The sequence below is a fragment of the Lepidochelys olivacea genome (genome assembly GCF_965140295.1).
Source record: "Lepidochelys olivacea isolate rLepOli2 genome assembly, chromosome: 2".
Lineage (NCBI taxonomy): Eukaryota > Metazoa > Chordata > Testudines > Cheloniidae > Lepidochelys > Lepidochelys olivacea.
This window is the reverse complement of record NC_140412.1, coordinates 76,951,732-76,970,694: the sequence shown is the minus strand read 5'-3', so window position 1 is coordinate 76,970,694 and position 18,963 is coordinate 76,951,732. Positions and strand designations below refer to the sequence as shown.

At 45.2% G+C, this 18,963-nt stretch overlaps 1 protein-coding gene across 2 annotated transcripts in view; it reads right to left on the bottom strand.

Moving 5' to 3' along the window:
• Positions 1 to 13,229: 13,229 nt before the first annotated feature.
• Positions 13,230 to 18,963, bottom strand: part of KLHL14 (kelch like family member 14) — a 78,059-nt gene continuing 72,325 nt past the window's right edge. For both annotated transcript variants that reach the window (XM_084620406.1, XM_084620408.1), the window contains exons 8-9: positions 17,633 to 17,790; positions 13,230 to 15,847 (exon numbers count right to left, since the gene is read on the bottom strand). In XM_084620406.1, coding sequence (XP_084476532.1) covers positions 15,707 to 15,847; positions 17,633 to 17,790 — 299 coding nt within the window. In that variant the 3' untranslated portion in view covers positions 13,230 to 15,706. The remainder of the gene's footprint in view (positions 15,848 to 17,632; positions 17,791 to 18,963) is intronic.

Below are 18,963 nucleotides of genomic sequence, written 5' to 3'. Positions count from 1 at the left end.
CATTGCCAGTGATCCCATAGAGGTGATGAGTGGAGTCACTGTTGGAAGCATGCTAGTGACTCTGTACTTAGTCACCATATTGGCTGGTAAGATGGTGACTTTCTTTGTTCTTCAAAGAAGCAGTAAAGTGATACAATAATAGATTGCAGTTGAAGGGGAAAACAGAACAATTAGGAAATCAGTATTTGTATTCAGTCCCTTACAATTAAAATAACACATTGGTTGACCACATCTCTTCTAAGTGTACACACTTGCCTTTAGCGTCAGTAAGGGATACAAATATAACAGCCCCACAAGTCTCCTCTAGTTTTATTTTGTAATTCATTGATGCTTTATTAATCAACATAAGATGCATTCATTGAACTGGATTAATCCTGCATAAGTAATTTTGAAATTTCCTGCTGAAGTTATTTTTCATTTCTGTGAACAAATCATTTATTTGGATTTTCATATATCAGGATCACAGAGATTTGCCACAGTCAGATTTTAATTTTAGCTACATCTGAGCTGGCTTATATATTAGGGCACATAGTTTTGCATGAGAGCATCTTCTAAAATCTGTAATTGGTGTGGAACGCTGACATGCACAGAATACATCTGACAAGGTCCAGGGAGTTAGGTTCAGTTCCACTGATCAACATCTATGCTGCAGATTAACTGAATCTTTTATGGCATTACAAGCCCTCTAGAATTCATTATTGTAGTTTCCCTTACCACTAATCACTCTGACCTCCAGCTACTTCTTTGGTCCGACTGTTAAATGCTTAAACACACCAGAGGGCAAACCATCTCTTCTTCTATTGCTGGTATATATTAGAAAACAGGATCTGTATCTTCAATTGTACAGCAGAATATATTTTGATAATTTAAGGCGAGTGCTCTTTTATTGCCACTTGTTTGCAGTTTCTGTCTCCACTCACATACACCCAGCATGCTCAGTTTAAGGAGGGTCTGTAAAATGAACTGACCCTTTCAACAAAGAGAACTACAGTACTAACATTGGTGAGTCAGTCAGATTCAATCCTTTGTGAGGTAGAGCATGAATTTTCCTCATAGGTTGGCCCTGAGAGCCAGGTAGACCATTCAGGCCTGCATTTTAATAGCAGGAATATACAAAATAAATAAATGCTAATAATAGCCTTACATTTGGCTTCCTACACAAAACTTCAGGGTTTCATTTTTCAGTGGAAGTTGTGGGTGCTTAGCACCTTTCAGGATGCCAATTAGCTGGTGGAAGACATGTCCCCGAAAGAGCAGATCACGTCCCCTTTCAGGATATGTGTGTGGGCTGACAGGTTAGCAAGCCTCTCCTCTTGTGCTTCCTGAGCACCATGGAAAGATACTACCCTGCTTGCACACAGAGGGGAAAAACTCTCAACTTCCCTTCTCTGCCCCCCCCCCCCCCACTATGATACCAGCAGACAGGATTTTGTCCTTTTTGTGACTCATAGCTATAGCTTTTTAAATGAATTGGCTTTGGAAAGCAGAACGGCAGCTGTCACAATCTGCTCAGATTACTTCATTTCTCTCCTTTTCTGGTATTTCCCTTTGCTTCTCCTCCACTCTGTTCTTCATTCCTCGTATCCTCCAGTTTGTAACTTGGAACCCCAATCCCCTTCCTTTCTTGTCATCCCATCTCATCAGTTTCTCCTCTGACCCTGATCCAGGAGACCCTGTCCCCTTCTAAACCTCCCATCTTACTTTTCCTCTGACTAGTGTCTTTCTCCTCTCTCAGGACTTTCTATTTTTTCCTTTCATTCCTATGTGCTCCTCCTAGCCCGTTCCTTCTTTTCTGTGTCTGTCCCATCTCTCCTCTTTGTTTCCAGTTTCTCTTATGTTTTGCTTTTTCTCCCACATAAAATATAAGAATAAAATCACCTCCTCACTCTCCTTTTTCTTCCCTTCTCCTTTGTCACATCCTCTACTCAACATATACACTTAAAAAAAATCCTCCCCATTGTGTCTTTCAGTCCATTTTCTTGGCTGCCACCTCTCTTCCCTTCTGTGCTGAAGATTTTTACAGGCTTCCACCTCCTCTTTAGAATAGGGATTTAAAAATCTCACTGTGCCCCTCAGCCCTCTAACAACACCACGATTGCTGCTGATTCGATAGTACCACGCACGGCAAGATCCATCCCTTAACCTCTCACCTTCATTAGTGCTTCTAGGCTAATGACTGAAATACACATAATCAGAAGTCTGTTGGCACCTTAAAGACTAACAGATTTATTTGGGCATAAGCTTTCGTGGGTAAAAAATATGTCAGTGTCATCTGTTAGTATAATAATGCCAGCATCTGTAATTTTCACTCCATGCATCTGAACAAGTGGGCTTTTTACCCATGAAAGCTTATGCCCAAATAAATCTGTTAGTCTTTAAGTCTTGTTGTTGTTTTTGTGGATACAGACTAACACAGCTACCCCATGGTACTTGATAATCAAAAGTATTAATCACAGTTTTAGCGAAATTTTGAAGAGGGACAAAAAAATCCCCATGAGTACAAATGAGAGTTTGAATTTAATTTAATGAGGCTCATAGAATCATAGAATATCAGGGTTGGAAGGAACCTCAGGAGGTCATCTAGTCCAACCCCCTGCTCAAAGCAGGACCAATCCCCGACTAAATCATCCTAGCCAGGGCTTTGTCAAGATTCCACCACCTCCCTAGGTAACCCATTCCAGTGCTTCACCACCCTCCTAGTGAAATAGTGTTTCCTAATATCCAACCTAACCCTCCCCCACTGCAACTTGAGACCATTACTCCTTATTCTGTCATCTGGTACCACTGAGAACAGTCTGGATCCATCCTCTTTGGAACCCCCTTTCAGGTAGTTGAAAGCAGCTATCAAATCCCCTCTCATTCTTCTCTTCTGCAGATTAAACAATCCCAGTTCCCTCAGCCTCTCCTCATAAATCATGTGCTCCAGCCCCCTAATTATTTTTGTTGCCCTCCGCTGGACTCTTTCCAATTTTTTCACATCCTTCTTGTAGTGTGGGGCCCAAAACTGGACACAGTACTCCAGATGAGGCCTCACCAATGCAGAATAGAGGGGAATGATCACGTCCCTCGATCTGCTAGCAGTGCTCTTACTTATACAGCCCAAAATGTCATTAGCCTTTTTGGCAACAAGGGCACACTGACTCATATCCAGCTTCTGGTCCACTGTAACCTCTACGCCCTCTTCTGCTAGAACTGCTGCCTAGTCACTTGGTCCCTATTCTGTAGCGGTGCATGGGATTCTTCCGTCCTAAGTGCAGGACTCTGCACTTGTCCTTGTTGAACCTCATCAGATTTCTTTTGGCCCAATCCTCTAATTTGTCTTGGTCCCTCTGTATCCTATCCCTATCCCTACCCTCCAGTGTATCTACCACTCCTCCCAGTTTAGTATCATCTGCAAACTTGCTAAGGGTGCAGTCCACGGCATCCTCCAGATCATTAATGAAGATATTGAACAAAACTGGACCCAGGACCGACCCTCGGGGCACTCCGCTTGATACTGGCTTGCCAACTAGACATCGAGCCACTGATCACTACCTGTTGAGCCCGATGATCTAGCCAGCTTTCTATCCACCTTATAGTCCATTCATCCAGCCCATACTTCTTTAACTTGCTGGCAAGAATACTGTGGGAGACCATACCAAAAGCTTTGCTAAAGTCAAGGAATAACATGTCCACTGCTTTCCCCTCATCCACAGAGCCAGTTGTCTCATCATAGAAGGCAATTAGGTTAGTCAGGCATGACTTGCCCTTGGTGAATCCATACTGTCTGTTCCTGATCACTTTCCTCAGGGCTTCAGAATTGATTCCTTGAGGACCTGCTCCATGATTTTTCCAGGGACTGAGGTGAGGCTGACTGGCCTGTAGTTCCCCGGATCCTCCTTCTTCCCTTTTTTGAAGATGGGCACTACATTAACCTTTTTCCAGTCATCCGGGACCTCCCCCGATCGCCATGAGTTTTCAGAGATAATGGCCAATGGCTCTGCAATCACATACGCCAACTCCTTTAGCGCCCTTGGATGCGGCGCATCCGGCCCCATGGCTTTGTGCTCGTCCAGCTTTTCTAAATAGTCCCGAACCACTTCTTTCTCAGCAGAGGGCTGGTCACCTCCTCCCCATGCTGTGCTGTCCAGTGCAGTAGTCTGGGAGCTGACCTTGTTCGTGAAGACAGAGGCAAAAAACAGCATTGAGTACATTAGCTTTTTCCACATCCTCTGACACTAGGTTGCCTCCCTCATTCAGTAAGGGGCCCCCACTTTCTGTGACCTTCTTGTTGCTAACGTACCTGAAGAAACCCTTCTTGTTACTCTTAACATCTCTTGCTAGCTGCAACTCCAAGTGTGATTTGGCCTTCCTGATTCCACTCCTGCACGCCTGAGTAATATTTTTATGCTCCTCCCTGGTCATTTGTCCAATCTTCCACTTCTTGTAAGCTTCTTTTTTGTGTTTAAGATCAGCGAGGATTTCACTGTTAAGCCAAGGTGGTCGCCTGCCATATTTACCATTCTTTCTACACATCGGGATGGTTTGTTCCTGCAACCTCAATAAGGATTCTTTAAAATACAGCCAACTCTCCTGGACTCCTTTCCCCTTCATGTTTTTCTCCCAGGGGATCCTGCCCATCGGTTCCCTGAGGGAGTCAAAGTCTGCTTTTCTGAAGTCCAGGGTCCGTATTCTGCTGCTCTCCTTTCTTCCTTGTGCCAGGATCCTAAATTCAATTATCTCATGGTCACTGCCTCCCACTACCTCCTTTTCATTTAATTTATTATGAAATGGATGATAGTTAATTTTTCCTTTCCCAATGGGCAGAGTAAGTGACTCTCAAAGACCTGAAGAAGTGTATTTCAGAAATGTGCAATAGAATTTGTATTTTCCTGGGGTCAAATTCTGCCCTCAGACATGAATGTGGGGCTTTCACTGAATTAAACATAGGCCAAGCATGTGCATTCAAGGGAAGAATTTGATTAATTACATTTACAGCATAGAGTATATTGCTTTTGGAGAACAGTGAAACAGTTATGCATATCTGCAAAATAAAAATGTTTACGCATCTACGTGATAAAAAACTTCCAAAGAATTTAATGTAGATATTATTTATACATATACTTTATAAGTAGGAATATGGCAGACAGCTGAATTAGTACATAAAGTTTTATTTAAAGTTTTCGCCCTACAAGCAAGCTTCATTTACACATTCTAATATTGTACAAAATTTACATTCTTTTTGACTTATTCAGTTAGCACTTTCCTTGGTCATGCCTTTCTGAAACGTAAAGATTTACATACAAGCCTCATAAATCTTTAAATTATCTTGGTAAAAAAAGAACCATTTAAAAGGACAACAAATACCCTTTTAAAATGGTACATTTTAGTAGAGACAGGTAACAGTCAGTGGTTTATGGCAGACCTTATCCTGATCTTAAATGTCATTCTAGGTTTCCTCGTTTAATATTGTAACATGTTTCCTTTTCATATATATTTATATACTTTAAACAGAAAAGAAAAAAGTCATGATTGCACCAAATATATTTTACAAGGGATCCCTTGGATATGAACAATACAAATAAATACAAAACCAACTAAAATTGCACTATACAGTAGAAATGGTTTGAGATTTCAGGGTATACACTCTACCTTTATGAGTTCCTTAATGATGCTATCTGTGGCTTTCGAAAATAATTTGTTTAAACAACTTTTTCTGCATGGGCAGCTGCCTCACCAATTCCTTTACTGCATTTGTACAGCCTCAGTCTCTACTGAATTACTCCAGTTTTACTTCAGTGTAATTCTGTTACATGCAAGAGAGTTACACTGTCATAAAACTGGAGTGATGCCATGGAAAAACAGTCCCACGGTATTTATTCTCCATTGTTTATATCACTCTCTTGGAAGCCTGAATGTATAGTTTAATTTCCAACCAAATTCGTTCTTTTTCTATTTCTATATCTGTAAAAAACACAATGATTTCCCCCCTCTGTCTATTCCTACTGCAGCAGAAGCTAACATACAGTGGCTGTTTGCTTCTTGTTTATGTATCATCATCATCAATTTATATCAACAGAAATATGCACAGCTTTGGAAATACTCAGCCCGATCCCTACTGCCTTTCACAGTGTAAACATTTACAACTTTACAAATGAAGGGTCAGATCTTCAGCTGGTGTAAACTGGAGTGCCTTAACTGATTTTCATGGAACAAAGCCAATTTACATCGGCCGAGGAGCTGGCCTGAGTGCAAAGTGGACGTAAAACACCAGTGATCCAGACTGGAAAAAAGATTACTAACTTCCCATAACTGTTGTTCTTTGAGATGTGTTGCTCATGTCCATTCCATTGCAGGTGTGTGTGCTCACCACATGCACTGGTGCTGGAAGTATTTTTCCCTCACTGGTATCTGTAGGGGACTGGCTCTGGTGCCCTCTGGAGTGGCGTGCCAGGATAAGGGATACCGCCGGTTCCTCCCCGCCTCAGTTCCTTCTTGCTGGAACTCCAACAGAGGGAAAGGAGGGCGGGTCATGGAATAGACATGAGAAACGCATCTCGAAGAACAACTGTTACGGAAGGTTAGTAACCATTTTAAATTCTTCTTCAAGTGCTTGCTCATGTCCATTCCATGTTAGGTGACTCCCAAGCAGTATCTCCGGAGGCAGGTAGGAGTTCATGGACGTGTTAATTGCAACACAGTTCTGCCAAAGCCAGCATCATCTCTGGCCTGCTGGGTAATGGCGTAGTGGGTTGTGAAGGTGTGTACCGATGACCATGTTGCAGCCCTGCAGATATCCTGTATAGGGACTTGTGCCAGGAAGGCTGCTGAGATGCCTGAGCTCTAGTTGAATGGACCGTCACTATCGGTGGAGGTACAACCTGTGCCAGCTCATAGCAAGTATGGATGCAGGTAGTAATCCAAGATGAAAGCCTCTGAGAAGACACTGGGAAACCTTTCATCCTATCAGCTACTGCGACAAAGAGTTGAGTCGATCTGCGAAAGGGCTTGGTATGCTCTAAGTAGAACACCAGAGCCCGTCTGATATCCAGGGTGTGCAAATGCTTCTCCTCATTGGATGCGTGAGACTTCAGGCAGAACACTGGGAGGAAAATGTCCTGGTTAACGTGGAAAGGCAACACCACCTTTGGCAGGAAGGCAGGGTGGGGACGCAACTGAACCTTGTCCTTGTAGAACATTGTACATGGGAGCTCTGACATAAGGGCTTTAATCTTGGAGACTTGCCTCACTGAAGTGATATCCACAAGGAACACAACCTTCCATGACAGATGCAAAAGAGAACAGGAGGCCAGAGGTTCAAAGGGAGGGCCAGTGAGCCTAGAGAGGACTAGGTTAAGGTCCCAGAGGGGCACCAGGCCCCAGACTGGCGGAAAAAGCCTTTCAAGGTTCTTAAGAAACCTGATAGTCATTTCATGCACGAATACTGATCTGTCCTGGACGTGGGGATGGAAGGCTGAGATGGCTGCCAGGTGCACCTTGATTGAGGAGAAAGCTAGGCCCTGATGTTTCAAGTGAAGCAGGTAGTCCATAATGGACTGCAGAGAATACTGAGTAGGGGTGATCCCCTGCTCCAACACCCAGCAGGAGAAGCGCTTCCACTTTGCCATGTAAGTCGCTCTAGTGGAGGGTTTTCTACTCTCCAACAGAATACGCTGGACTTGACTGGAGCAGGCCTGGTCCTCTGGGTTCAGACGTGCAGCGTCCATGCTGTGAGGTGGAGAGAGGTGAGGTTTGGGTGCAGCAACCTCCCGTGATTCTGAGAGAGTAGATCTGAGTGGTTGGGAAGTGTCCATGGGGGTGATGTTGCCAAGTCCAGGAGCATGCTGAACAAATGCCGGTGTGGCCATGCTGGGGTGATCATGATGACCTTGGCTTTGTCCCTTTTGATTTTTAGGAGGGTTCTGCTGATAAGTGGGATCGGAAGGAAGGGTACATCATGTCACGTGTCCAAGAAATGAGAAAAGTGTCGGAGAGTGATCTGCTGTTGAGCCCTTGGAGGGAGCAGAACCAATGGCACTTCCTGTTTCATCTGGTGGCAAACAGGTCCACTTGGGGAGTTCCCCATGTGAGCAGAGTCAGGATGAGCTCTACCCTGACATCTGGTGATGAGTTGTGGAAAAGAACTTCAGGGGCTGATCTCATTTGCATAGGCACACCTACCCCGCCTAGATGGTCACTTTGGCTGCTGTGGGATCCCCAGTTTCTCTGTTACTGGGGCAAGAATAAAGTGTTATTATCCTGATTATGTGAATCAAGGACAGTGGAACTGTACTTGGCTTTTTGTTATGATGGAGGGACTTGCCATCAACTAAGTACCACTTGCTAGGCAAGGGATATGGGTTCCAGTGAAAGGAGAGAGATTGGGCATAGGCATTTGTACCTTGCGGTATTGGGCCCCTTCTGAGGGTCCTAAATGCCAACTGCACCTCCTTCTCTCCTCACTGTGTAATAGCAGAGCTAATTTTGATTCCATTAGGAGTCTGGTTACAGATTGCAGAATTGACTTCACTTTAGGCTAATGGTGCACCAGCACTGGGACTCCCCTACTATGAGCTGAAATCACTAAAGAGCTGAAATCACTGAGTACTGTGTTAGGTATCAGGGAACCTGAAGATATATTGGTGAACGGCTTGCAGGATGGCTACCGGAGACGAGCAGCTGGTGGAGCAGGCTCACAGGCTGGCTATCAGGGAGGAGCAGCTGGCGGAGTGGCTTGCAGGACGTCTACTGGAGAGGAGCGGCTGGCGGTGAAGGCTACAGCAGAAACCCACGGAGAGGAGGGGCAGTCGGAGCACATAAGGTGCCCCTTTACTCTTCCCCCCCCATTTCCACACAGGCTGGGCGGGGTTAAAACTCTGCAGATGAACTTTTGAACTCTGGACTCACCAAGGACAGAGACAGAGACTTTTGGGTTGCTGGACTTTGGGGTTGTTGGACTTTTGGGGTTTTGGGTGACTTTTGGGTTGCTGGACTCAAGAACCAAAGGGAAAGGACAGGCCCAATTTGCTTGGGGTGAGTTTTTGCTCATGGTTTGTGTTATGAATCCTGTTGGTGGTGTTTCCCCAACATAATGCCACATTGTTTCTCTCTGTTATTAAAAGGCTTTTCCTACACTCAGATTCTGTGCTTGTGAGAGGGGAAGTATTGCCTTTTAGAGGCGCCTGGGGGAGTGTGGTATATATTTGTCCCAGGTCACTGGGTGTGGGCTCGAGCCAGTTTTGCATTGTGTTATTGGAACGGAACCCCTAGATACTGAACCCAGCCCTTGTTGCTGCCCACTCTGATGGGCAGAAGGGTTACATTTTCCTCTGGAAGATCATTTTGGCAATCTCCAAGTGGAGGCACCACTCATGGTGAGAACAGAACGACCTGCTGAGGTGGTCTGCCAGCGTGTATCGGATGCTGGGAAGATGTAGAGCCTCGATGTGTATGACATGCTGGATATAGAATTCCCACAGTTGGAGGGCTTCTTGACAGAGAACTGAGGACCGTGCGCCTCCTTCCCTGTTGACATAGAACATGGAGGCTGTATTGTCCATCAACACCTGAACTGCCTGATGGGATAGTTGCAGGAGGAACACTTCACAAGCCGAACAGATGGCCCTGAGCTCCCTGACATTAATGTGCAGTGACAACTCTTCCTGGGACAACTCCTGGGTCCTTAGCAATCCGAGGTAGGCTCCCCAGCCAGTTTGACACTGGCACCAGTGTGGTTTTCAGGGTTGCAAAGGGTATTCCTTCAGACATGTTTACTGGGTTGGACCACCATTCCAGAGCAGTAAGTACTCACGGCAGAATCGTAAGGATTCTGTCCAGGTGGTGCCTGGGAGGGGTGTAGACTGACGCCAGCCACATCTGGAGGGGTCTGAGCCTCAATTGCGTGTCTCAAACTACATAAGGGCACGCTGCCATGTGCCCTAGCAGTCTGAGGCATACCCTGGCTGTGGTGATAGGATGGCTCGTGAGTTGAGCGATGAGACCAGACATTGTCTTGAATCTGGGTTCCGAGAGAGAGGCCTTGATTCGGATAGTGTCCAGAACTGCCCCAATGAACTCTATTCTTTGCACTGGGACCAATGCGTATTTTTGTTCGTTTATCAAGGCACCCAGTGCTTGGCACGTGGCTTGCACCACCTGAACGCTGCGATGGACTCGTACCCGTGAACAACCCTTGATGAGCCAATTGTTGAGGTGTGGGTAGATTTGAATGCCCTGGCACCTGAGGTAGGCTGCAACCATTACCATGCATTTTGTGAACACTCATGAGGCTTTCGCCAGGCTGAATGGAAGCACCATGAACTGGTAGTGGGATTGCCCCACACAAACTGCAGGAACCTTCTGTGCCCTTGGAAAACGGCAATACGCGTCCTTCAAGTCGAGGGCGGTGTACCAGTCTCCAGGATCCAGGGAGGGGATAATGGAGGCCGGGGGACCATGCAGAACTTCAACTTCTTGAGATACTTGGGGAGGCCTTGCAGGTCCAATATGGGGCACAGATGTCCCTTGGCCTTTGGAATGAGAAAATACCAAAAGTAAAACACTTTCCTTCTTAGGTGTAAGGGGTCTTCTATGGCCCCAACTCGCAGGAGGGCTTGCACCTCTTGGGCAAGAAGTTGCTCGTGAGAAGGGTCCCTGAAGAGGGACAGGGAAGAGGGATGGTAGTGGGGGGTAGAAATAAATTGTAGGGTATACCCCCCTGCCACAGTGTTGAGGACCCACCGGTCCAATATTATAGCAGCCCAAATGGAGAGGAAAGGAAAAAGGCGGTTTGAAAACAAGAAGGGTGCAGGATCCTGGCTGCAGACTGGGAGATCGCCCTTGGGCATACCCTCAAAATGCCTGCTTGTTATCAGGCGGGTAGTGGGAGAAGCCCGAGTGGGAAGAAGCGGCTGGTTGTTGGCCTTGACTGCACTTATAGCCCTTGCCCTTCCTATGGTAGGGCTCCGGTCAGGCCCGACCGCTTGGTCTTTGAGGTTGCAGTTGTCTGAACTTCTTTCTAGCGGGGGTCGGTGTTTAGAGACCCAGGGAATGTAGAGTAGCCCTAGAGTCCATGTAATCTCGTGTCTCTTTGTTCTGCAAACAGGGCTAGGCCATCAAAGGGGAAGTTGTGGATTGATTGCTGAGCCTCTGTCGATAGCCCGGAAGACATCAACCACGATGCTCGTCTCATTGACATGGCCATTGTGATGGACCTGGCAGCTGAGTCCACCGCATCGGAGGCAGCCCGAAGGGAGGCCTTTGCCACATTTCTCCCTTCATCCAAAATGGCCAGGAACTCTTGACTGGTGTCTTCCGGCAACGAGTCTGCAAACTTGGCCACAGACTGCCACACATTGAAATCATAGAATCATAGAATATCAGGGTTGGAAGGGACCCCAGAAGGTCATCTAGTCCAACCCCCTGCTCAAAGCAGGACCAATTCCCAGTTAAATCATCCCAGCCAGGGCTTTGTCAAGCCTGACCTTAAAAACCTCTAAGGAAGGAGATTCTACCACCTCCCTAGGTAACGCATTCCAGTGTTTCACCACCCTCTTAGTGAAAAAGTTTTTCCTAATATCCAATCTAAACCTCCCCCACTGCAACTTGATCATACCTCCCGAGTAAGGCCTGGTGGTTTGCCATCATAATTGGAGGTTGGCAGATGAATAATTTTTTCTGCCAATTAAGTCCAGCCTCTTGCCATCCTTGTTTTTGGGAATTGGGCTGGGTTTCCCCTGCCTGTTCCTCTTCGTTGGCTGCAGAGACCACTAAAGAGTTTGGGCCTGGGTGGGAATACAGGTATTCAAACCCTTTAGCAGGGACACAATACTTTCTCTCTGCCTGCTTGGAAATGGGCAGGAGAGAAGACTGGGTCTGCCGTAAGGCTTTTACCAGCCTTACTACCCCTTCATGTACCGGGAGCGCCACTCTAGATGGGGCTACTGCAGCCAGAATGTTGAATAAAGTGTCAGAGCATTCTGCCAACTCCTCTGCTTCCAATCCCAAGTTTGCCGCCACCCTCTTCAGCAGCTCCTGGTGTGCCTTGGCATCATCCTGTGGCACTGTCTTGGACAGTCCTGCCACTGCCTTGTCGGGTGAGGATGACGAGGAGGCGAGGGTGGGAGAGGGGCTGCCTCAGGGTCCCTTGCATGTGTGGTCTCCACTGAGACCGGAGGGTGCTTCTGGGCCCCTTGATCAGACCCCTTTTCTGATTCCAGGGGAGGGCGGGAGACTGTTCCCGACCTCCTCTCTGATGCCCCTGATACTGAGCGTTGCATCTGAGTCTCTGATGCTTGCGGGACCCCGCATGGGTTCCAAAAGTACCATGGGGCTGGCCATTGGCCCTGAGGCCATGCACTGGCTGGTGGTGTGGGAGGAGCCCCCCCCGAGATCTGGTTGTGTGCAGCGGGACTGAGGGACCCGCTATCTCCTCAGCCTCTGAGCCCGAGGAGGAAAGTTTCTGCCGCGGGGAACAATGTAGTGCCGATGCTGCATCCATGACCCCTCCATGCCTGCTATCCCGGTGACTGTGGCTGGAGGACAGGTACTGGGGTTCCGGGTCCTGGTGCCATCTCTCCGGGGACTGACAGCGGAGCTTGGCAGATTGGCAACAGTACACCAGCAATCCACGTCTAGAGCGCTGGGACCACAGAGATAAGTGCTGTGAGTCCAGCGATCTGTGTCTCGGTGCCAGGGACCGGTCTTATGGCCTCACGGCGATTGGCCTCACGGTCCTGGTGGACTTCATTGCCCTGAGGAGTGATGCCCACGCTCCAGCGACCGGTGCCAGGATTCCAGGTACCGGTGGCATGCTACGGATCTGCATTGACCATAAGGCAAGCAATGCCACACTTTAGGGAACCAGTGCTGAGAGTCCAGCGACCAGTGCTAGGAACTCTGGTCCATATGAGCAGGTTGGAAGCGCCTCCTGGGGGATCCCTGCTTCAGTGTCGACCGCCATGGTGCTGTGGAGAAATGCCGCACATATGGAGACAATTGCACAGACCCCAGTGCCAGCTTCACTCTAAAGCAGGGGTTCCCAAACTTGGTGCGCAGCTTGTTCAGGGTAAGCCCCTGGCAGGCCACGAGACACTTTGTTAACCTGACCATCCGCAGGTAGGACTGCTCGCAGCTCCCAGTGACCGCGATTTGCCGTTCCCAGCCAATGGGAGCTGCGGAAAATGGTGGCCCGGCCTGTGCTGCTTCCCGCAGCTCCCATTGGCCGGGAACGGCAAACCGCGGCCACTGGGAGCTGCGAACGCCCATACCTGAGGATGGTCAGGCAAACAACGCGTTTTGCGGCCTGCCAGGGGCTTACCCTGAACAAGCCACGAACCAAGTTTGGGAATCCCTGCTCTAGAGACAACTAAGTCTTGACGGGGCATAGGTGGCACCAGCAAAGACATGATGTCTTTTGCAGCCTGGAAGGCCTCCGGCACGGATGGAACCTCCAGGTGCCAGGAACCTCTGCCACTACCTGGGATGGCTCCCTAGGAGGGCTGGATTGCCTAGCCAGCAATGTAGGTGCCTGGCTGGGCTCCAGAGACATGCTGTCCCTTATGGGCCTACGCTCCTCTCCGGACTTTTCCTTTTCAGTATGGGATGTCGGGGAACGCCCTATCCCGGTGTGCTTCCTTTGCATTTTAGTAGGTACTGGGGACTGGGACCGGCATTGGGACACTGGTGCCGGTGGCACACTTCACACTGATGACGCTGTGCTCGGAGCGGAGTCTGATCTCAGTGGCTTGGAAACCGGCGCGAGGGCCGACTCCTTGAGGAGCGCTCTCAGTCTTATATCCCGCTCCTTTTTAGTTCTTCGCTTGACGCTCTTGCAAATGCGACACTTATCGCTAACATGGGTTTCCCCCAGACATTTCAAGCAGCTTTGATGAGGGTTGCTGATCGGCATAGGCTTTTTGCAGCAATCACAATGCTTGAAGCCCGGAGACCGAGGCATGCCCCATCCCTGGGCTAAGTCCCTTAGGGGACTATCTAACTTAACTACAGTACTATTAAGAGAACAAAATAACTACTTATCTAAGAACTATTTACGTACTAAACAATAGGAAGAACATTGGGTAAGAGTGCTTGCCGAAGAAAGGAGATGTTCCAGCACCCTCACTGGCAGTAAGAAGGAACTAAGGGGGCCGGTGGTGCCCCTTATACCACCATATGCACGCCACTCCAGAGAGCACCAAAGCTGGTCCCCTACAGATACCACTGAGGGAAAAACTTCCGGCACTGGTGCATGTGGTGAGCACGCACACCATGAGCAAGCACTCAAAGAAGAAGTATTTTATATGCATTGTGTACAGGTCAAAATCCTTATGCAAGCCAAGAGGAAGTAGAGAACCAGGCACAGTGTTTGTAAGTCAATTACTGCTGCAAAAGGAAGACATAAGCATAAAAACACATAGGGCCTGATTTGCCACTGCCTTGCACCCTATCAAGTACAACTGTGTAAAGTGGGTGTAACATGTGACTGTTCTGATCTGGTAGCATTTTGCACTCACTTTACCAGATGTAAACAACTAAACAAGGTATAAGGCAGTGGAAAATCCAGCCCCGTATTCTTCTGGATCAACAGGGAAAACCTTTCAAATTATGAACATCTGAAGGTAAATCAGAGACGAGGATTTTAGCCACTTACCAGAGTCCCTGCAAATCTATGCATACTAATTTAAAAGTCCAAAGAGGTACCATTATGCTTAAATTCAGTGTTCTTGTCTTTGAAAGCAAATAGCTGTAGCTCACGAAAGCTTATGCTCTAATAAATTGGTTAGTCTCTAAGGTGCCACAAGTCCTCCTTTTCTAATAGCAAGTGTGTTCACTTCTAATGTTAGTGAAAATGAAGAAGAATTCTTGTATGTTTACTGTATCAATGGACTGTGTTGTCTTTTAACTGCTTATGAGAAAAACTTACTTCGTAAACCCAGAATTTGAGGTTTAGGCCAAGATTTTAGTCACACTAGCTATAAAAACATTCATTCCATTGATTTTAGTGGCATGCCTCTGCAGTGTAACTAAGAGCAGAATTTGTTCCTAATCCTTAAAACCACTATTGCAAGAAGTGCTCTGTAAAGCATCACTTTCATTGTAGTCTGCTCTTCACTACACTTACATAATGGGGACTTTGAAGGCAGAGTGTAAGAGAAGCCAAGTTGTGCAAAAATGGAATGACATTTCTTTACCTTTTATGATCTTTTGATGCTGTGTTGCTTGCAGAGCATATGAAGCAGCTGTAGGTTAGGATTACAGAGGAGGAGACAGTTCTGCAATGCAGAGTGAGCTTTTCGGTATCTGAGTTTTGAAGCATTCATGAACACAACATCCTCATGACTTCACATAGATCACATGCAGGTAGAATACAATGCACAAAACTGATCTTGTCTTTTCAGGCTGTATTTGGACATTTAGCCTTCATTTTTAAAAGTTAAAATCCATGTGAAGAATATTTCTGTAGCGGGAAAAAAGTTAAAATCAGTCTGAAATGGCAGTCTGTCAGCATGTAATGTTCGGTGTGTTCTAGCTACTTGCTTCACAAGACACCGGAATCTATCTGAGATGAGACTTTTTGTTCCTAGTTTGCTTTTAAAGCATAAATCTGAAATAAGGGGTCAATTACGGTAGTTTTATTTTGCCAGGAATTCTGTTCTATTAAAATATTTACGTCACCCGTCATTACTTTCCAGAATGTAATATTGTTCATTTCAGTGCTTCTGGAATATTATTTGTTGTACGGTACACAGGCTGGCAGTATGACAGTCGAACATGCAGGACCTGCAAGTGGCTCAGCTACATCTCCTTCTAGTTCTGTCCAGGTTCCTTTCTCAGGACTGTAGCAAATAGTAGAAGATTTGTAGGCTCCCTAGAATAGAACAAAATCTTATTGGAACATTGTGAGAGTAAAACTCAAATGGCAAATTTGATGTAAAGATAAAAGGCCAAGATTTTCAAAAATGAGTGATTTTTGGATGCCCAACTTGAGACACATTAAAGAGGCTCAATTGTCATAAAGTGCTGAACACTCACCCTCTCAAAATCAAGTTCCTCTAAAGTATCAGAGGGGTAGCCATGTTAATCCACAAAAACAACTCCTCGTTGTTCCTCTAAAAGTGTCTTTGGTGAGTTATACAAGTATTGAGGGACACAAAATCACTACTCAATTTTTCCAAACTATACCCTTCTTTTGTACCACTGCACCTCGTACAAATTAAAATAATTTATTCTAAACTATCTTATCTTAAAAGGAAATTGAAATAATGAAAAAATGGTAAAAGTTCCCTACAAATGACTGATACTCAGATTTAAAAAAACCTGAAGCTGTCTTAAACCCATCCATGTCCTCTTCCCCAACTTCATTAGTGCATATACTCATGTACATCATGCAAATAACATTACCAAAGTTTTGCTTCATTTTTTCTAAAGTCAACTATAGAGGGGCTGATCTTCCTCTTACCTGGCAGTAAATCAGAGGTCAACAGAGCTACCGTGCTGTACAGCTAGTGTAAGTTTGAGGAGAACCAGGCTCAATGTGTTTGTAAAAATATTTCAGTCCAAGTCAATGGGACTATTCATGTAAGTAAGGGAAGCAAGGTCTCAAACATACGTTAAAATTATGCTTGTTTAATAATGTCAAAATGTACATGTAGGGCTACATTTTCAAAACAATTGCATGTACTGTAACCTATAAAAACGTACATGGGTGCCAAAAGGCAATTGTGCAGGCAGATACACACTTGCAAATAGGCACTTTACACAGAAAGTTCAATCAATAACACTTAATTTTATGTAGTACTTTATGGTACTGTACCACTGACATCAATCCTGGCTTTAAAACACTGTATGACATCAATTAAACCACACAATAACAGAATAAAACAGGTAGGTAAGTACTAATAGTCCCCTTTGGGGAACTTAGAATGTGAAGTGACTTGTGCCATGCCAGGCCATGCAGGGAGCCAGCAGAAGAGCTGAGATTATAACCCCAGACCTTTTGATACCTGACAAGTGTGCTAAATCCTTTAGACTACAATATTTCACAGCTCCTGTTTTGCATGCCCAATCCCCAGGGGTCAGTGCAGCTTCTTGTTTTAAATGTATGTGTGTATTTTATGGATGTAACGTAAGCAACTGCCTTTGCAGGCTAAGGCCCAGAGTTTTACGGCTATTTAAGCCTTGCTGCTCTCAGCGTTGCAACGCCTAATTGATTTAAGAGCTTAAGTCCCATTTTCAAAAGTGAGTTAGGCACTTAGTCATTAAAATCCCACTGTTGGTTAATGTCCTAATTGCCTAAATCACTTCTGTAAATGAGGCGTAGGCTCCTAAGTCAGTTGGGCAGCGCAACACTAAGTGGAGCAAAACCTATATAGCTTTAAAAATCTGGGACTCAGCCCTTAATCTATATTTTCATAATAAAATAAAATTGGAAATGAAATAAGATTATTTCCATCAGAAAATCAATAAGTAATGCCAGCTTTACTAACCAAGCTGTAAATCAGCCTTAAGAACATTTTCAATGCATCCAAGATTCTGACAGCCCTTGATTTATATTTTCAGCATTTTTTAGAAGAAAAAAAGAACAGGCACAACTTTTTTTCAGACAGTAACTAAAAACTGCCTCAGGAGCCATTTTCAGAAAACAGGTACACACCATACTCCAGCTGTAGCCTCCAACAAGGTAAATACTGTCATCAAGAACTGCGCATCCAGGGCCACTGCGACCTTCCAAAATAGGAGTCTGAAGAATATTCCACTGGTCACCTTTTGGATCATAGCATTCCACAAGCATGACATCAAGATGGGAGAAACCTGAATAAAATATTTAAAAAATAACTTAAAGCAGGCTTCTTTAAGTTTCTAGATCCTTTTTAAAAGGCACATTTATTTATAAAGAACAACTGCAGCCACCTCTAATAGGTACCTGATGAACGGTAATAGTTAATAGGAATTTTCTAAAAAATATGAAAGTCATATTTTTGAAATATATACATGAAAGATATATGCCTGAGGTGCAAAGTCTGGATCTGAAATTCTGCGGTGAATTTGTATGCAGTGTTTTGGTTTGGGCACATACCTATTCTTAAAAAGTGTGAAAATACACAGTAACAGTTCCAATACCAGCCTTAACTCTCCAACCACCATCCTGCATTTAATTTCCACGATCACCCACTATCCAGGAATAAAGATACCGTACTGGCCTATGAGTTACAAAACTATCCACTCCCCATCACAGAGATCTCCCATAGGCCTGCGACCGCATTGTCTTACATTACCCTCCACCAATAGGCCACGCACAACAACTATAGATGGAGCCCAATTTTACGCTATTAACCTTACTTATATAGTTCAGAAGCCCCATGCCACCAAAACCAGAGGTCAGCTTTTTCCACATCCACCCTGATTGTATGATGAAAGACTCCAAATAGCCTACCCTTACAATAAAAGCCTAAAATATACCTATACTTGATACAGGCCAGCAGGATACCTGCAGATGCTATCATAATGCAACAATCTAAGTTATTCAGGGAAAACTGGCATTTATTCCATATGGCCACTAGTGAGGGTCTTCCACCTATAACTGGAGGAGTGAGGGTAAAGGGACAGAAAGATAAAGCTAGTGATGGAAAATGTTCTGAGTATTTTGAGACTTTCCAGTGTTTAGGTTTTTGAAAAACTAAAATTTCTTAATTTTCAGTTGTTTGTTTTTAAACCTTAACTTAGAACTTCCTGACTTCAGATGTTTGGAGTTTTTGCTTTTTAAAAATATTTTATTTACAACAACTGTTTTAAATTAATAAATATTTAGATAGAGCCTTAGCACTTTCTCAATTAATCTTTTTAATGAGGAAATTTCTCTATTATTAAAAAAAAATAAAAATAAAATTTTTCTATTTCTTCCTAACACTAGTAAGTTTAGAAAAAAGTCATTTTAGAAAAGAATGATGAAAAATCTTACCCAATATACAGATATGTAAGCAAACT